Genomic DNA, 16,049 nt, shown 5'->3' with positions numbered 1-16,049 from the left:
AAGCTGCTGGAGAAGATACTGAGGGATAGGATCTATTCCCATTTGGAAGAAAATGGGCTCATCAGTGATAGGCAACATGGTTTTGTGCAGGGAAGGTCATGTCTTACCAACTTAATAGAATTCTTTGAGGAAGTGACAAAGTTGATTGATGAGGGAAGGGCTGTCGATGTCATATACATGGACTTCAGTAAGGCGTTTGATAAGGTTCCCCATGGCAGGCTGATGGAGAAAGTGAAGGCGCTTGGGGTCCAAGGTGTACTAGCTAGATGGATAAAGAACTGGCTGGGCAACAGGAGACAGAGAGTAGCAGTAGAAGGGAGTTTCTCAAAATGGAGACATGTGACCAGTGGTGTTCCACAGGGATCCGTGCTGGGACCACTGTTGTTTGTGATATACATTAATGATTTGGAGGAAAGTATAGGTGGACTGATTAGCAAGTTTGCAGACGACACGAAGATTGGTGGAGTAGCAGATAGTGAAGGGGACTGTCAGAGAATACAGCAGAATATAGATAGATTGGAGAGTTGGGCAGAGAAATGGCAGATGGAGTTCAATCAGGGCAAATGCGAGGTGATGCATTTTGGAAGATCCAATTCAAGAGTGAACTATACAGTAAATGGAAAAGTCCTGGGGAAAATTGATGTCCAGAGAGATTTGGGTGTTCAGGTCCACTGTTCCCTGAAGGTGGCAACGCAGGTAAATAGAGTGGTCAAGAAGGCATACGGCATGCTTTCCTTCATCGGACGGGGCATTGAGTACAAGAGTTGGCAGGTCATGTTACAGTTGTATAGGACTTTGGTTCGGCCACATTTGGAATACTGCGTACAGTTCTGGTCGCCACATTATCAAAAGGATGTGGATGCTTTGGAGAGGGTGCAGAGGAGGTTCACCAGGATGTTGCCTGGTATGGAGGGCGCTAGCTATGAAGAGAGGTTGAGTAGATTAGGATTATTTTCATTAGAAAGACGGAGGTTGAGGGGGGACCTGATTGAGGTGTACAAAATCATGAGAGGTATAGACAGGGTGGATAGCAAGAAGCTTTTTCCCCAGAGTGGGGGTTTCAATTACTAGAGGACACGAGTTCAAAGTGAAAGGGGAAAAGTTTAGGGGGGATATGCGTGGAAAGTTCTTTACGCAGAGGGTGGTGGGCACCTGGAACGCATTGCCAGCGGAGGTGGTAGATGCGGGCACGATGGAGTCTTTTAAGATGTATCTAGACAGATACATGAATGGGCAGGAAGAAAAGAGATACAGAACCTTAGAAAATAGGCGACATGTTTAGAGAGAGGATCTGGATCGGCGCAGGCTTGGAGGGCCGAAGGGCCTGTTTCCTGTGCTGTAATTACCTTTGTTCTTTGTTCTACAAGCATCATTCTTTGTGCTAGATAAGACTCCAACCAGTGGACTGTTTACCCGATTCCAACGGACCTCAATTTTATGAGGCTCCTTGATGCCAGACTCTGTCAAATGCTGCCTTGATGTCAAATGCAATTACTCTCAGGGATAGGCACCAAAATGTTGCACCATGGACATCTGACAAAATTATTGACTCAGTCACAGGCATGGGGGCAACTAACCTGAAAATAGAGTGTATAGCTAATCTAATGCTGTCAAAACACAGTCCGATTTAAAACACATTTGTCCCTATAAAGTAGCTAAACATACAAACATCAATGGAGAGCAGCACAACTGTATCAGCTAGCTAGCAAGCAAAACAGTATACAATCCCAATGCGAATTACTTTGACCTGATGATCTACATCCCAGAGTGTTGAAAGAGGTGGCTGTAGAGATAGTAGATACATTGGTGGTCATCTTTCAAAATTCTATAGACTCTGGAATGATTCCTGCAGATTTTTTTTATTTGTTATTCATTCATGGGATGTGGGCGTCGCTGGCGAGGCCAGCATTTATTGCCTATCCCTAATTGCCCTTAAGAAGGTGGTGAGCTGTCTTCTTGAACCGCTGCAGTCCATGTGAGGTAGGTACACCTACAGTGCTGTTAGGAAGTGAGTTCCAGGATTTTGACCCAACAACAGTGAAGGAACGGCGATATAGTTCCAAGTCAGGATGGTGTGTGACTTGGAGGGGAACTTGCAGGTAGTGGTGGCAAATATAACCCCACTATTTAAGAAAGAGAGAGAGAAAACAGGGAACTACGGACCTATTAGCCTAACATCAATCGTAGGGAAAATGCTAGAATCTATTATAAAGGATGTGACAACAGGACCCTTAGAAAATAATGATAGGATTGGGCAGAGTCAACATGGATTTATGAAAGGGAAATCATGTTTAACAAACCTGTTGGAATTATTTGAGGATGAAACTAACAGAATAGATAAGGGGAACCAGTGGATGTGGTATATTTAGATTTTGTAAGGTCTCACACAAGAGGTTGGTAAACAAAATCAGAGCACATAGGATTGGGGGGTGGGGGGGGGGATACACTGGCATGGATTGAGAACTGGTTAATGGACAGAAAACAGAGAGTAGGAATAAATGGCTAATTTTTGGATTGGCAGGCTATGACTAGTGGGGTACCACAAGGATCAGCGCTTGGGGCCCAGCTATTCACAATCTATATCACTGACTTGGATGTGGGGATTAAATGTAATATTTCCAAGTTTGAAAATGACACTAGGTGAAAGTGTGAGTTATGAGGCGGATGCAAAGATGCTTCAAGGGGATTTGGAGGGGCTAAGTGAATGGGCAAAAATCTGGCAGATGGAACACACTGTGGAGAAATGTGAGGTTATCCTCTCTGGTAGGAAAAACAGAAATAGACTGTCTTAAATGGCGAGAAGCTAGTAAGTGCTGAACTTCAAAGGGACCTGGGTGTCCTTGTTCATGAATTACTGAAAGCTAACATGTAGGTACAGCAAACAATTAAGAAGGCAAATGGTATGTTGTCCTTTATTACAAGAGGATTTGAGTATAGGAGTAAAGATGTCTTACTGCAATTATATAGAGCCTTGGTGAAACCACACCTGGAGTATTGTGTGCAGTTTTGGTCTCCTTACCTAAGGAAAGAGATACTTGCCATAGAGGGAGTACAAAGAAGGTTCACCAAACTAATTCCAGGGATGAAAGGATTGTCCCAAGTGGAAAGATTAAATAGACAGGGCCTTTATTCTCTGGAGTTTAGAAGAATGAAAGGTTATCTCATTCAGAACCACAGGATCTAGTCTCAGAATAAGGAGTCGGCCATTTAGATTAGATTAGATTAGAGATACAGCACTGAAACAGGCCCTTCGGCCCACCGAGTCTGTGCCGAACATCAACCACCCATTTTTACTAATCCTACACTAATCCCATATTCCCAACAAACATCCCCACCTGTCCCTATATTTCCCTACCACCTACCTATACTAGTGACAATTTATAATGGCCAATTTACCTATCAACCTGCAAGTCTTTTGGCTTGTGGGAGGAAACCGGAGCACCCGGAGAAAACCCACGCAGACACAGGGAGAACTTGCAAACTCCACACAGGCAATACCCGGAATCGAACCCGGGTCCCTGGAGCTGTGAGGCTGCGGTGCTAACCACTGCGCCACTGTGCCGCCCATTTAGGACTGAGCTGAGGTGGAATTTCTTCACTCGGTGGGTGGTGAATCTTTAGAATTCTCTGCCGCAGAGGGCTGTGGACACTCAGTTGTTGAGCACTTTCAAGACTGCGATCGATAGACTTCTACATATTAAAATCATCAAAGGATATGGGGATAGTGCAGGAAAATGGTGTTGAAGTAGATGATCTGCCATGATCTCACTGAATGGCGGAGCAGCTCGAAGGGCTGAATGGACTACTCCTGCTCCTATTTTTATGCTCTTACGTACTTTTGTTGACAGAATAGATCTAGCTCCGCCATGTCACGGGTTATTGATGGTCCATATGGCATGCCCTCTGTGGATTCACACTGTGTCAGGAGTGCAAATTCATCCAATAAACCAGGAAACTCAAGGAGAGGATTGTTATTGTGGTTATTGAGGTGAGGCAGTAGGAAAAATCAGCAATAGGAAGACGGACCATTTCTCGCACTGCTGTTGGTATAAAACAATTTAACCTAACTGCTAGGTCTCCCCACAAGCCTTTAAACTTGCATTTTAAAATAACCTGCTTGGTCTCCCCAACCCCCACTTTCCCCCCCTCTCTTTTGTCCCCTGCCCCTCCACCAAGTTCCACACATGGAGATAGAGAAGGAAGAATCCTTTCGTTATCTCTCCTCCCAGCAAGAGTGCAAAACTCCTGTTCCTGTTGCAGTAATTACTTGAACCTGAAGTTTTGGACACAAATTCCCCCAGTCTCCCAACCCCAGGGCAGTCCCATTCTTCCCTCCCCACCTTGTTACCTTGTCACCACTGTTCTCTGCATCCTGCAGGATGCTGATCAGCCACTGCAGCTGGCCAGCTGGATCCGTCGAGTTCACCAACAGCCAGAAGTTTTCATGGGAACAAAAGTTCATATTGAGGGAAACGAGTCGCAATCCAGGCCGAAGCTTCACTGTGTAAAATCCTGCCCTCCTGGAAGTGAGGAACATAAAGCAGTCAGCAACCAGGAGAACATCAGCCCAACAAAACTCTTCTACACTCACGCAATCTTCCCAGAGCCGTCAAACCGTGGGATTCCTCAACTCTGGGTGGTGCAGTGGTTAGCACCGCAGCCTCACAGCTCCAGCGACCCAGGTTCAGTTCTGGGTACTGCCTGTGCAAGTTCTCCCTGTGACTGCGTGGGTTTCCGCCCGGTGCTCCGGTTTCCTCCCACAGCCTAAGACTTGCAGGTTGATAGGTAAATTGGCCATTGTAAATTGCCCCTAGTGTAGGTAGGTGGTAGGAGAATTGAGGGAAGGTGGGGATGTGGTAGGAATAGGGGATTAATGTAGGATTAGTATAAATGGGTGGTTGATGGTCAGCACAGACTCGGTGGGCCGAAGGGCCTGTTTCAGTGCTGTATCTCTCTCTGACTCTATCATTCTCCCCTTTCCCAGCGTCTTCGCACTGTGGGGCTCCTGACCTTTCCCCATTCTCCCCTTCTTTAGGGTTATCAAAGAGTAGGACTCCCATTCCCCCATCTAAACAATATTGCTACCCATTGTAATTTTCAAACAGCTTCAATAAAAGTACTGTAGAAGCCCCATTTGAGAGACTTAAACACAAAATCCAGGTTGTCACACCCAGTGTCAATATCGAGGAGCCGGTGCCAAGCGAGCGCCGTGCTGTCAGAGGAGCCAGCGCCGAGGGAACGCCGCACTGCCGGAGGGAGCAGTGCCAAGTGATTGCTTTCAGATGAGACATTAAACCAAAGTTCCTTCTGCCCTCTCAGGTGGCTGTAAAAAAAAAATCACACGGTCACTAGTGGAAGAAAAGCAGGGCAGTTCTCCTGGTGCCTTAGCCAATATTTATCCCTAAATCAACCTCACTTCCACTCTACTGTTCCCACCTCAACTTGCATCACAGCACATTCGGGCTACCCTCCCCTACTCACCACAGATCCCCGAGCTCCAATGGGCAGAGCTGGATACACCCAATACTTGCTGCTGGGAGTTCACAGTTGGAAGGTCATCACAGAGAGATGCTGTTTGCTGGATGCGTGTCTGTTTTTGGAAGATACTGAAATTATCACTCCAAAAACAGAAGCAGCACCACAAAATGAACAAAGTGCCTGAATCAGCCAAGCCTGTGGTTTCTCAGTTTCCAGCCTCCAACCACCGCAACTGTGAATGTTTTGTGAGTAATCGGGTGGGTCAGAGGCTAAAAGCATCACAGCGGTGATGCTGACAGTGGTGCTGACAGAATAAAACACTGGCCAAATGCTTGTCCCCTGCCCTCACCAAAGAGACCTGTGCATAAAATCCAGATTGTCACTCGCGGGTCGGTACCGAGGGAGTGCCGCACTGCCGGCGGGTCGGTACCGAGGGAGTGCCGCACTGCCGGCGGGTCGGTACCGAGGGAGTGCCGCACTGCCGGCGGGTCGGTACCGAGGGAGTGCCGCACTGCCGGCGGGTCGGTACCGAGGGAGCGCCGCAAAAAGAAGGACTTGCACTTGGATTAAACCTTTAAACTGGGGAAACTGGGATTATTCTCGGTGCAGAGATGGTTACGGGGATGTTTATTAGCGGTGTTCAAAATAGAGGGGTTGATAGCATGACGGAGGAGAAACTATTTCAAATGGCAGTAGGGTCAGTAACCAGAGAACACAGGGTGAAGATAATTGCCAAAAGTATCAAATTACTATTTTATAAAATGCATCGAGTTGTTGTGATCTGGAATGCGCTGCCTGAAAAAGTGGAAGCAGATTCAATAATAACTTTCACCCCTCTCCTAGACCATAATGCTGAGGGTAATTGCTGTACCCTCACTGAAATCAGCCAATTAAACCCAGGGATCCAACCTGAGGCATTGTGCTCTGTACCACTTGCACCAGACATTATCCAGTGCACAAAGGATAATCACAATCCCTGAGAGTCAGTGATAGGGGAGAGTGGACAAGGGCTGTGGGAGGGGAGTGAATGGGTGGGTAGAGTCAGTGATAGGGGAGAGTGGACAAGGGCTGTGGGAGGGGAGTGAATGGGTGGGTAGAGTCAGTGATAGGGGAGAGTGGACAAGGGCTGTGGGAGGGGAGTGAATGGGTGGGTAGAGTCAGTGATAGGGGAGAGTGGACAAGGGCTGTGGGAGGGGAGTGAATGGGTGGGTAGAGTCAGTGATAGGGGAGAGTGGACAAGGGCTGTGGGAGGGGAGTGAATGGGTGGGTAGAGTCAGTGATAGGGGAGAGTGGACAAGGGCTGTGGGAGGGGAGTGAATGGGTGGGTAGAGTCAGTGATAGGGGAGAGTGGACAAGGGCTGTGGGAGGGGAGTGAATGGGTGGGTAGAGTCAGTGATAGGGGAGAGTGGACAAGGGCTGTGGGAGGGGAGTGAATGGGTGGGTAGAGTCAGTGATAGGGGAGAGTGGACAAGGGCTGTGGGAGGGGAGTGAATGGGTGGGTAGAGTCAGTGATAGGGGAGAGTGGACAAGGGCTGTGGGAGGGGAGTGAATGGGTGGGTAGAGTCAGTGATAGGGGAGAGTGGACAAGGGCTGTGGGAGGGGAGTGAATGGGTGGGTAGAGTCAGTGATAGGGGAGAGTGGACAAGGGCTGTGGGAGGGGAGTGAATGGGTGGGTAGAGTCAGTGATAGGGGAGAGTGGACAAGGGCTGTGGGAGGGGAGTGAATGGGTGGGTAGAGTCAGTGATAGGGGAGAGTGGACAAGAGCTGTGGGAGGGGTGGGATCACTTGGCCCAATGCCCTCTGATTAACAGGAATCATTGCTACTACAAGGAGGGACCATCTTTACTGCATCCACTGAGGTGAGAAATCCCAGTATTGAAGGACTCCTTGTCCCACTACCCCACCCCCCCATACTCAGATTAAGAACCAGTGCCCCATTTACCCGAGTGTTTCCTGGGCCTCCTTCGGCAGCCAGTCTTTCCAGGCCTCCACCATAGCACTGTAGAGCCAGGCCGAGGACTCATTTCCGTGGATGAACGGAGGAGGGAAGCTGTTGACTGGCGTGCTCTCATGGTTGCCGACTGATGGGTAGATAGGAATGTGGCCCAGGTATTGCCGGAGGAGTCTGGTGATGGTGTCAAGGGCCAGGAGTTGATCTCTCCGAGTCTGCTGCCAGACATTGTGTGCTGGAATGTCCCCGGTCCAGTAGACCAGGTCGAAATGTCCGGGCTGGAGGTTCTGCAGCAAGTTCTCGATGGTGTGCAGGGGAAGGTCACACTTGCTGTACTCGCCCCACTTGCCGGCTCCTTTCCGATGTTGGGGAGGTAAACCCGACTCCTTCCTACAGCACAAGGGGTCTCTGCAGTCGGGGTTGTTCCCCGGGGTATAGCCCTTGTCCCAGTGAATGTCGGTGAGGAACAGCACCCTTGTGACTGGTGCACCGTGTTGGGGTGATTTTGGGGGAATAACAGGTGGCTTTGGTGTGTCAGGGAGCGTCACGTTCCAGTCAGAGTAAATATCCCAATGGCCGCAGTCCACGCCCAGCAACAACCCACAGATTTCTGAGGGCTTCAAGATGGAATCAATCCAGGCAGTAATCACATCGTGTTTGAACAACGCGACGGCCTGGACACAGATATCCTGAGGTGCGAGCTTGAGACGGATACACAACTTCGAGGCAACAAAAGCCACTTCATCCAAGTTACTGTTAAACTGTCGGAGCAGAAAACACAAATTAGCACAAAGAAGGAACAGCAGCATCAGCAATCCAGGTAATGAAAGAAGGTCATTACACCCAGTAACACAGCGTCTATCACAGTATACACAGGGCCACTACACCCAGTAACACAGCGTCTATCACAGTATACACATGGCCATTACACCCAGTAACACAGCGTCGATCACAGTATACACAGGGCCACTACACCCAGTAACACAGCGTCTATCACAGTATACACAGGGCCACTACACCCAGTAACACAGCGTCTATCACAGTATATACAGGGCCACTACACCCAGTAACACAGCGTCTATCACAGTATATACAGGGCCACTACACCCAGTAACACAGTGTCTATCACAGTATACACAGGGCCACTACACCCAGTAACACAGTGTCTATCACAGTATACACAGGGCCACTACACCCAGTAACACAGCGTCTATCACAGTATATACAGGGCCAATACACCCAGTAACACAGCGTCTATCACAGTATACACAGGGCCACTACACCCAGTAACACAGCGTCTATCACAGTATACACATGGCCACTACACCCAGTAACACAGCGTCTATCACAGTATACACATGGCCACTACACCCAGTAACACAGCGTCTATCACAGTATACACTTGGCCATTACACCCAGTAACACAGTGTCTATCACAGTATACACTTGGCCATTACACCCAGTAACAGCGTCTATCACAATATACACTTGGCCATTACACCCAGTAACACAGTGTCTATCACAGTATACACTTGGCCATTACACCCAGTAACACAGTGTCTATCACAGTATACACAGGGCCACTACACCCAGTAACACAGCGTCTATCACAGTATACACAGGGCCACTACACCCAGTAACACAGCGTCTATCACAGTATACACAGGGCCACTACACCCAGTAACACAGCGTCTATCACAGTATACACATGGCCATTACACCCAGTAACACAGCGTCTATCACAGTATACACATGGCCATTACACCCAGTAACACAGCGTCTATCACAGTATATACAGGGCCACTACACCCAGTAACACAGCGTCTATCACAGTATACACATGGCCATTACACCCAGTAACACAGCGTCTATCACAATATACACAGGGCCACTACACCCAGTAACACAGCGTCTATCACAGTATACACAGGGCCACTACACCCAGTAACACAGCGTCTATCACAGTATACACAGGGCCACTACACCCAGTAACACAGCGTCTATCACAGTATACACATGGCCATTACACCCAGTAACACAGCGTCTATCACAGTATACACAGGGCCACTACACCCAGTAACACAGCGTCTATCACAGTATACACATGGCCATTACACCCAGTAACACAGCGTCTATCACAGTATACACATGGCCACTACACCCAGTAACACAGCGTCTATCACAGTATACACATGGCCACTACACCCAGTAACACAGCGTCTATCACAGTATACACATGGCCACTACACCCAGTAACACAGCGTCTATCACAGTATACACAGGGCCACTACACCCAGTAACACAGCGTCTATCACAGTATACACATGGCCACTACACCCAGTAACACAGCGTCTATCACAATATACACATGGCCATTACACCCAGTAACACAGCGTCTATCACAGTATACACATGGCCACTACACCCAGTAACACAGCGTCTATCACAGTATACACATGGCCACTACACCCAGTAACACAGCGTCTATCACAGTATATACAGGGCCACTACACCCAGTAACACAGCGTCTATCACAGTATATACAGGGCCACTACACCCAGTAACACAGCGTCTATCACAGTATATACAGGGCCACTACACCCAGTAACACAGTGTCTATCACAGTATATACAAAGAACAAAGACATAGAACAAAGAAAATTACAGCACAGGAACAGGCCCTTCGGCCCTCCAAGCCTACGCCGATCCAGATCCTCTATCTAAACCTGTCGCCTATTTTCTAAGGGTCTGTATCTCTTTACTTCCTGCCCATTCATGTATCTGTTTAGATACATCTTAAAAGACGCTATCGTGCTCGCGTCTACCACCTCCACTGGCAAAGCGTTCCATGCACCCACCACCCTCTGCGTAAAGAAATTTCCACGCATATCCCCCCGAAACATTTCCCCTTTCACTTTGAACTCGTGTCCCCTTGTAATTGAATCCCCCACTCTATGAAAAAGCTTCTTGCTATCCACTCTGTCTATACCTCTCATGATTTTGTACACCTCAATCAGGTCCCCCCTCAACCTCCGTCTTTCTAATGAAAATAATCCTAATCTACTCAACCTCTCTTCATAGCTAGCGCCCTCCATACCAGGCAACATCCTGGTGAACCTCCTCTGCAGCCTCTCCAAAGCATCCACATCCTTTTGGTAATGTGGCGACCAGAACTGCACGCAGTATTCCAAATGTGGCCGAACCAAAGTCCTATACAACTGTAACATGACCTGCCAACTCTTGTACTCAATACCCCGTCAGATGAAGGAAAGCATGCCGTATGCCTTCTTGACCACTCTATTGACCTGCATTGCTACCTTCAGGGAACAATGGACCTGAACACCCAAATCTCTCTGTACATCAATTTTCCCCAGGACTTTTCCATTTACTGTATAGTTCACTCTTGAATTGGATCTTCCAAAATGCATCACCTCGCATTTGCCCTGATTGAACTCCATCTGCCATTTCTCTGCCCAACTCTCCAGTCTATCTATATTCTGCTGTATTCTCTGACAGTCCCCTTCAGTATCTGCTACTCCACCAATCTTAGTGTCGTCTGCAAACTTGCTAATCAGACCACCTATACTTTCCTCCAAATCATTTATGTATATCACAAACAACAGTGGTCCCAGCACGGAACCCTGTGGAACACCACTGGTCACACTGGGGCGGCACAGTGGCGCAGTGGTTAGCACCACAGCCTCACAGCTCCAGCAACCCGGGTTCAATTCTGGGTACTGCCTGTGTGGAGTTTGCAAGTTCTCCCTGTGTCTGCGTGGGTTTTCTCCGGGTGCTCCGGTTTCCTCCCACAAGCCAAAAGACTTGCAGGTTGGTAGGTAAATTGGCCATTATAAATTGTCCCTAGTATAGGTAGGTGGTAGGGAAATATAGGGTCGGTGGGGATGTGGTAGGAATATGGAATTAGTGTAGGATTAGTATAAATGGGTGGTTGATGGTCGGCACAGACTCGGTGGGCCGAAGGGCCTGTTTCAGTGCTGTATCTCTAAAACTAAAACGTCTCCATTTTGAGAAACTCCCTTCCACTGCTACTCTCTGTCTCCTGTTGCCCAGCCAGTTCTTTATCCATCTAGCTAGTATACCTTGGACCCCATGCGCCTTCACTTTCTCCATCAGCCTACCATGGGGAACCTTATCAAACGCCTTACTGAAGTCCATGTATATGACATATACAGCCCTTCCCTCATCAACCAACTTTGTCACTTCCTCAAAGAATTCTATTAAGTTGGTAAGACATGACCTTCCCTGCACAAAACCATGTTGCCTATCACTGATAAGCCCATTTTCTTCCAAATGGGAATAGATCCTATCCCTCAGTATCTTCTCCAGCAGCTTCCCTACCACTGACGTCAGGCTCACCGGTCTATAATTACCTGGATTATCCCTGCTACCCTTCTTAAACAAGGGGACAACATTAGCAATATACAGGGCCACTACACCCAGTAACACAGTGTCTATCACAGTATACACATGGCCATTACACCCAGTAACACAGCGTCTATCAGTATACACAGGGCCACTACACCCAGTAACACAGCGTCTATCACAGTATACACATGGCCATTACACCCAGTAACACAGCGTCTATCACAGTATACACATGGCCATTACACCCAGTAACACAGCGTCTATCACAGTATATACATGGCCATTACACCCAGTAACACAGCGTCTATCACAGTATACACAGGGCCACTACACCCAGTAACACAGCGTCTATCACAGTATACACAGGGCCACTACACCCAGTAACACAGCGTCTATCACAGTATACACAGGGCCACTACACCCAGTAACACAGCGTCTATCACAGTATACACAGGGCCACTACACCCAGTAACACAGCGTCTATCACAGTATACACAGGGCCACTACACCCAGTAATACAGCGTCCATCACAGTATACACAGGGCCACTACACCCAGTAACACAGCGTCTATCACAGTATACACAGGATGTCGATGACACGATCCAGACTGCACTGACTATCCAGCCACAGCCACCTGAAAACATAGACTTGCACTTATATAGCGCTATTCATGAGCACTGGACGGCTCAAATCACTTTACAGCCAATTAAATATTTTTGAAGTGTAGCCACTGTCGGGATGTGGGAAATGCAGCAGCCAATTTGCACAGAGCAAGATCCCACAAACAGCAATGTGATAATGACCAGATGATCTGTTTTGTAATGTTGACTGAGGGATAATATTGACCCCTGGACATCAGGGAGAACTCCCCTGCTCTTCTTCTAAACAGTGCCCAGCATTTCGGGCTTCCGTCTAACATTGCATCCATAAGAACAGCGACAATGCAGCACTCCCTCGGTACTGACCCACCGACATTGCGGCGCTCCCTCGGTACTGACCCACCGACATTGCGGCGCTCCCTCGGTACTGACCCTCTGACAGCGCAGCGCTCCCTCGGTACTGACCCTGCGGCACTCCCTCGGTCCTGACCCTCCGACAGTGCGGCGCTCCCTCGGCACTGACCCTCCGACAGTGCGGCGCTCGGTACTGACCGTCCGACGCTCCCTCGGTACTGACCCTACTGCACTGCGGCGCTCCCTCGGTACGGACCCTCCGACAGTGCGGCGCTCCCTCGGGTCCTGACCCTGCGGCGCTCCCATCGGTCCTGACCCTGCGGCGCTCCCTCGGTCCTGACCCTGCGCGCTCCCTCGGTCTGACCCTGCGGCGCTCCCTCGGTCCTGACCCTGCGGCGCTCCCTCGGTCCTGACCCTGCGGCGCTCCCTCGGTCCTGACCCTGCGGCGCTCCCTCGGTCCTGACCCTGCGGCGCTCCCTCGGTCCTGACCCTGCGGCGCTCCCTCGGTCCTGACCCTGCGGCGCTCCCTCGGTCCTGCACTGGAGTGTCAGCATAGATTTTTGTGCTCAAGTCCTGCACTGGACTTTGTGACTCAGGGGTGAGATGTCTACCAACTGTGCCACAGCTGACACTACAGAAGGTGGCAGTGAGTTTTCCCCTCTTCCCCGCTGCAGTCTGTGTGGTGAAGGTACGCCCATAAGGAGGGAATTCCGGGATTTGACCCAGCAATGATGAAGGAATGGCTATTGCTTATTCCAGTCAGGGCAGAGTGAGACTCGGAGATGATGCACTTTGCTGCTCTTGTCCTTCTCAGTGCTGGTGGTCACAGGGGAGTGAGTTGCTGCTGAAGTAACCTTGGCCAATTGCTGCAGTGTATCATATAGATAGCACACACTGCACTGTGGCAGGGCCACACTTTGAGAAGTCCTGGGCTTTGAAGTAACAGAATTAACGACTATGGATAGGAAGACATATTGCACACAGCAAGTCGATTGACTCACTGGAGGACATTGCACCAACGCACGTGGAACAGTTGATGACACAACCAAACCACAGGGTGTTTGAAACTCCACTACTGCAGATCACTCTTTTAGATCCTGATTTTAGTTCTCTAAAATGTCACAGAACTGTAACCCATTGCAGAATTCACACCCAGACAAACTCTCTCTGCAACTTGCACATCCTCATTAGCATTTGGGGTCTTGTAAAACATGTCAGAAATTGAACCGGTCACATCTTTGTTGCAAATCACAAATGTTGTCACTTCTAGTTTCAACTGCCTCAAAGTCAAGTTCACAGCGAAACAAGAAGCAAATGTATTTTATTTAAAGCCACTGGCACCTTTAAAACAGGAAACAGGAGGGTGGAGAAAGAATTCCAGGCAGCTTAAAGAAAAAATACAAGGTAGAAAAAAATGGAAGTTTAAGAAAAAAATAAAAATACGACCAACAGAAATTGGGAAAGAATAAAGATTACAGGAAAGGTAGACTGAGCGCAAGTTGAATTAGTTTGTTATGTAGTTCCGTGTTAATATTCCGGTATGAAAACTATATCCGATGTTTGAGTAGATTTGTTACTGGAATATTGCACCAGTGCCTACATAAAGGCCAGTCCAGCAAGAGAGAGATTTCTCTGCAGCTGCTTGGATCAAACCTCCCAAAGAACTGGCAATCATTTCTCCAGTAAATGAGCTGATAGGTAACAGCTTGGCTCAGAGGGAGCATTTTCATTGACTAATGACTGACTGTTACCCGGTCTTGATGGAAAGTTTGCTTGAATTCCATGGCACAACTTACATGTGTGAAAATTGTGGTCAGATTTTTCACTCGTTGACTTCTCTCAATTATATACAGTTTGGTCTCCTTAGAATCATAGAATAGTTACAACACAGAAGACGGCTGTCAGTGCCAGCTCTCGGAAAGAGCAACTTCAGCTATTCCCCACTCCCCTCAGATAAGGGGGGGGGGATATACTGTCCTTATAGGGAATGTAACAAAGGTTCACTGGATTGATCTCTGGGATGAAAGGGTTATCCTATGAGGAGAGGTTGAGTAAAAAGGGCCTATTCTCTTATAAGAATGAACATCTCATTGAAATGTATAACATTCTGAGACAGCTTGACAGGGAAGATGCTGAGAGGCTGTTTCCCTTGGCTGGACAGTCTAGAACAGGGGGTCACAGTCTCAGGATAAGGGGGACAGCCATATAGAACAGAGATGAAGAGAAATTTCTTCATTCACAGGGTTGTCAAACTTTGAAATTCTCCACCCCAGAGGGTTGTGGATGATCAGTCACTGGGAATATTCAAGACAGAGATTGTTAGATTTTTGGACACTAAGGGAATCGGGCAGGAAAGTGGATTTGAGATAGCAGATCAGCCATGATTTTATTGCACGGCCTCTTCCTGCTCCTATATCTTATATTTTCTAAGGAGCCAAGGATACTGTGTTCAGCGCCAAGGGACTCAACCTCATTTCTTCAGGATGATCGGTCTCGTTATTTCTGGTTACCAGCTAACAACTCGCTGCACATTCTCCTCTAGTCCACTCTCACTGTCACTGTAAAAACTGGTGCTAAATGCTTTAATATCTCCAGTTACACACACCTGCACAACAGGCTCCCTCCTTCATCAACAAGTAATCTGAACTTCTCTTTAAATGCTTTTTTTATGTGATTATAAAAGCCTTCACATCTCTTTTCATCCTGGTTTTATCACATGCTTCTAGTTTTAATCTATTTATCCCTCAGCAGACACAAGTACAGTCCTGTAGTGATTGTGACTGACTAATAATCCAGAGAACAGGAGTTCAAATCCCACCATGGGGCAGTTTCAGAATCTGAATACAGTTTTAAAAAATCTGCAAATAAAAAGCTGGACCCAACTGGTTCACTAAAGCTCTTTAGGGAAGGAAACCTGCCGTCCTTACCCATTTGGCAGCACAGTGGCGCAGTGGTTAGCACCGCAGCCTCACAGCTCCAGTGACCCAGGTTCAATTCTGGGTACTAGCCAGTGTGGAGTTTGCAAGTTCTCCCTGTGTCTGCGTGGGTTTCCTCCGGGTGGCTCCGGTTTCCTCCCACATGCCAAAGACTTGCAGGTTGGTCAGTAAATTGGCCATTATAAATTGCCCCTAGTATAGGTAGAGCGGTAGGGAAATATAGGGACAGGTGAGGATGTGGTAGGAATATGGAATTAGTGTAGGATTAGTATAAATGGGTGGTTGATGGTCAGCACAGACTCAGTGGGCCGAAGGGCCTGTTTCAGTGCTGTATCTCTAACTAAT

At 48.2% G+C, this 16,049-nt stretch overlaps 1 protein-coding gene across 2 annotated transcripts in view; it reads right to left on the bottom strand.

Moving 5' to 3' along the window:
* Positions 1–16,049, bottom strand: part of smpd1 (sphingomyelin phosphodiesterase 1) — a 30,104-nt gene that overhangs the window by 13,338 nt on the left and 717 nt on the right. For both annotated transcript variants that reach the window (XM_068032975.1, XM_068032976.1), the window contains exons 2-3: positions 7,421–8,190; positions 4,349–4,520 (exon numbers count right to left, since the gene is read on the bottom strand). In XM_068032975.1, the coding sequence (XP_067889076.1) occupies positions 4,349–4,520; positions 7,421–8,190 (942 nt within the window). The remainder of the gene's footprint in view (positions 1–4,348; positions 4,521–7,420; positions 8,191–16,049) is intronic.

The sequence above is a fragment of the Heterodontus francisci genome, chromosome 6 (assembly GCF_036365525.1).
Source record: "Heterodontus francisci isolate sHetFra1 chromosome 6, sHetFra1.hap1, whole genome shotgun sequence".
Taxonomy (NCBI): domain Eukaryota; kingdom Metazoa; phylum Chordata; class Chondrichthyes; order Heterodontiformes; family Heterodontidae; genus Heterodontus; species Heterodontus francisci.
The sequence above is the reverse complement of the archived record's forward strand: the minus strand, read 5'-3'. Positions and strand labels throughout refer to the sequence as shown.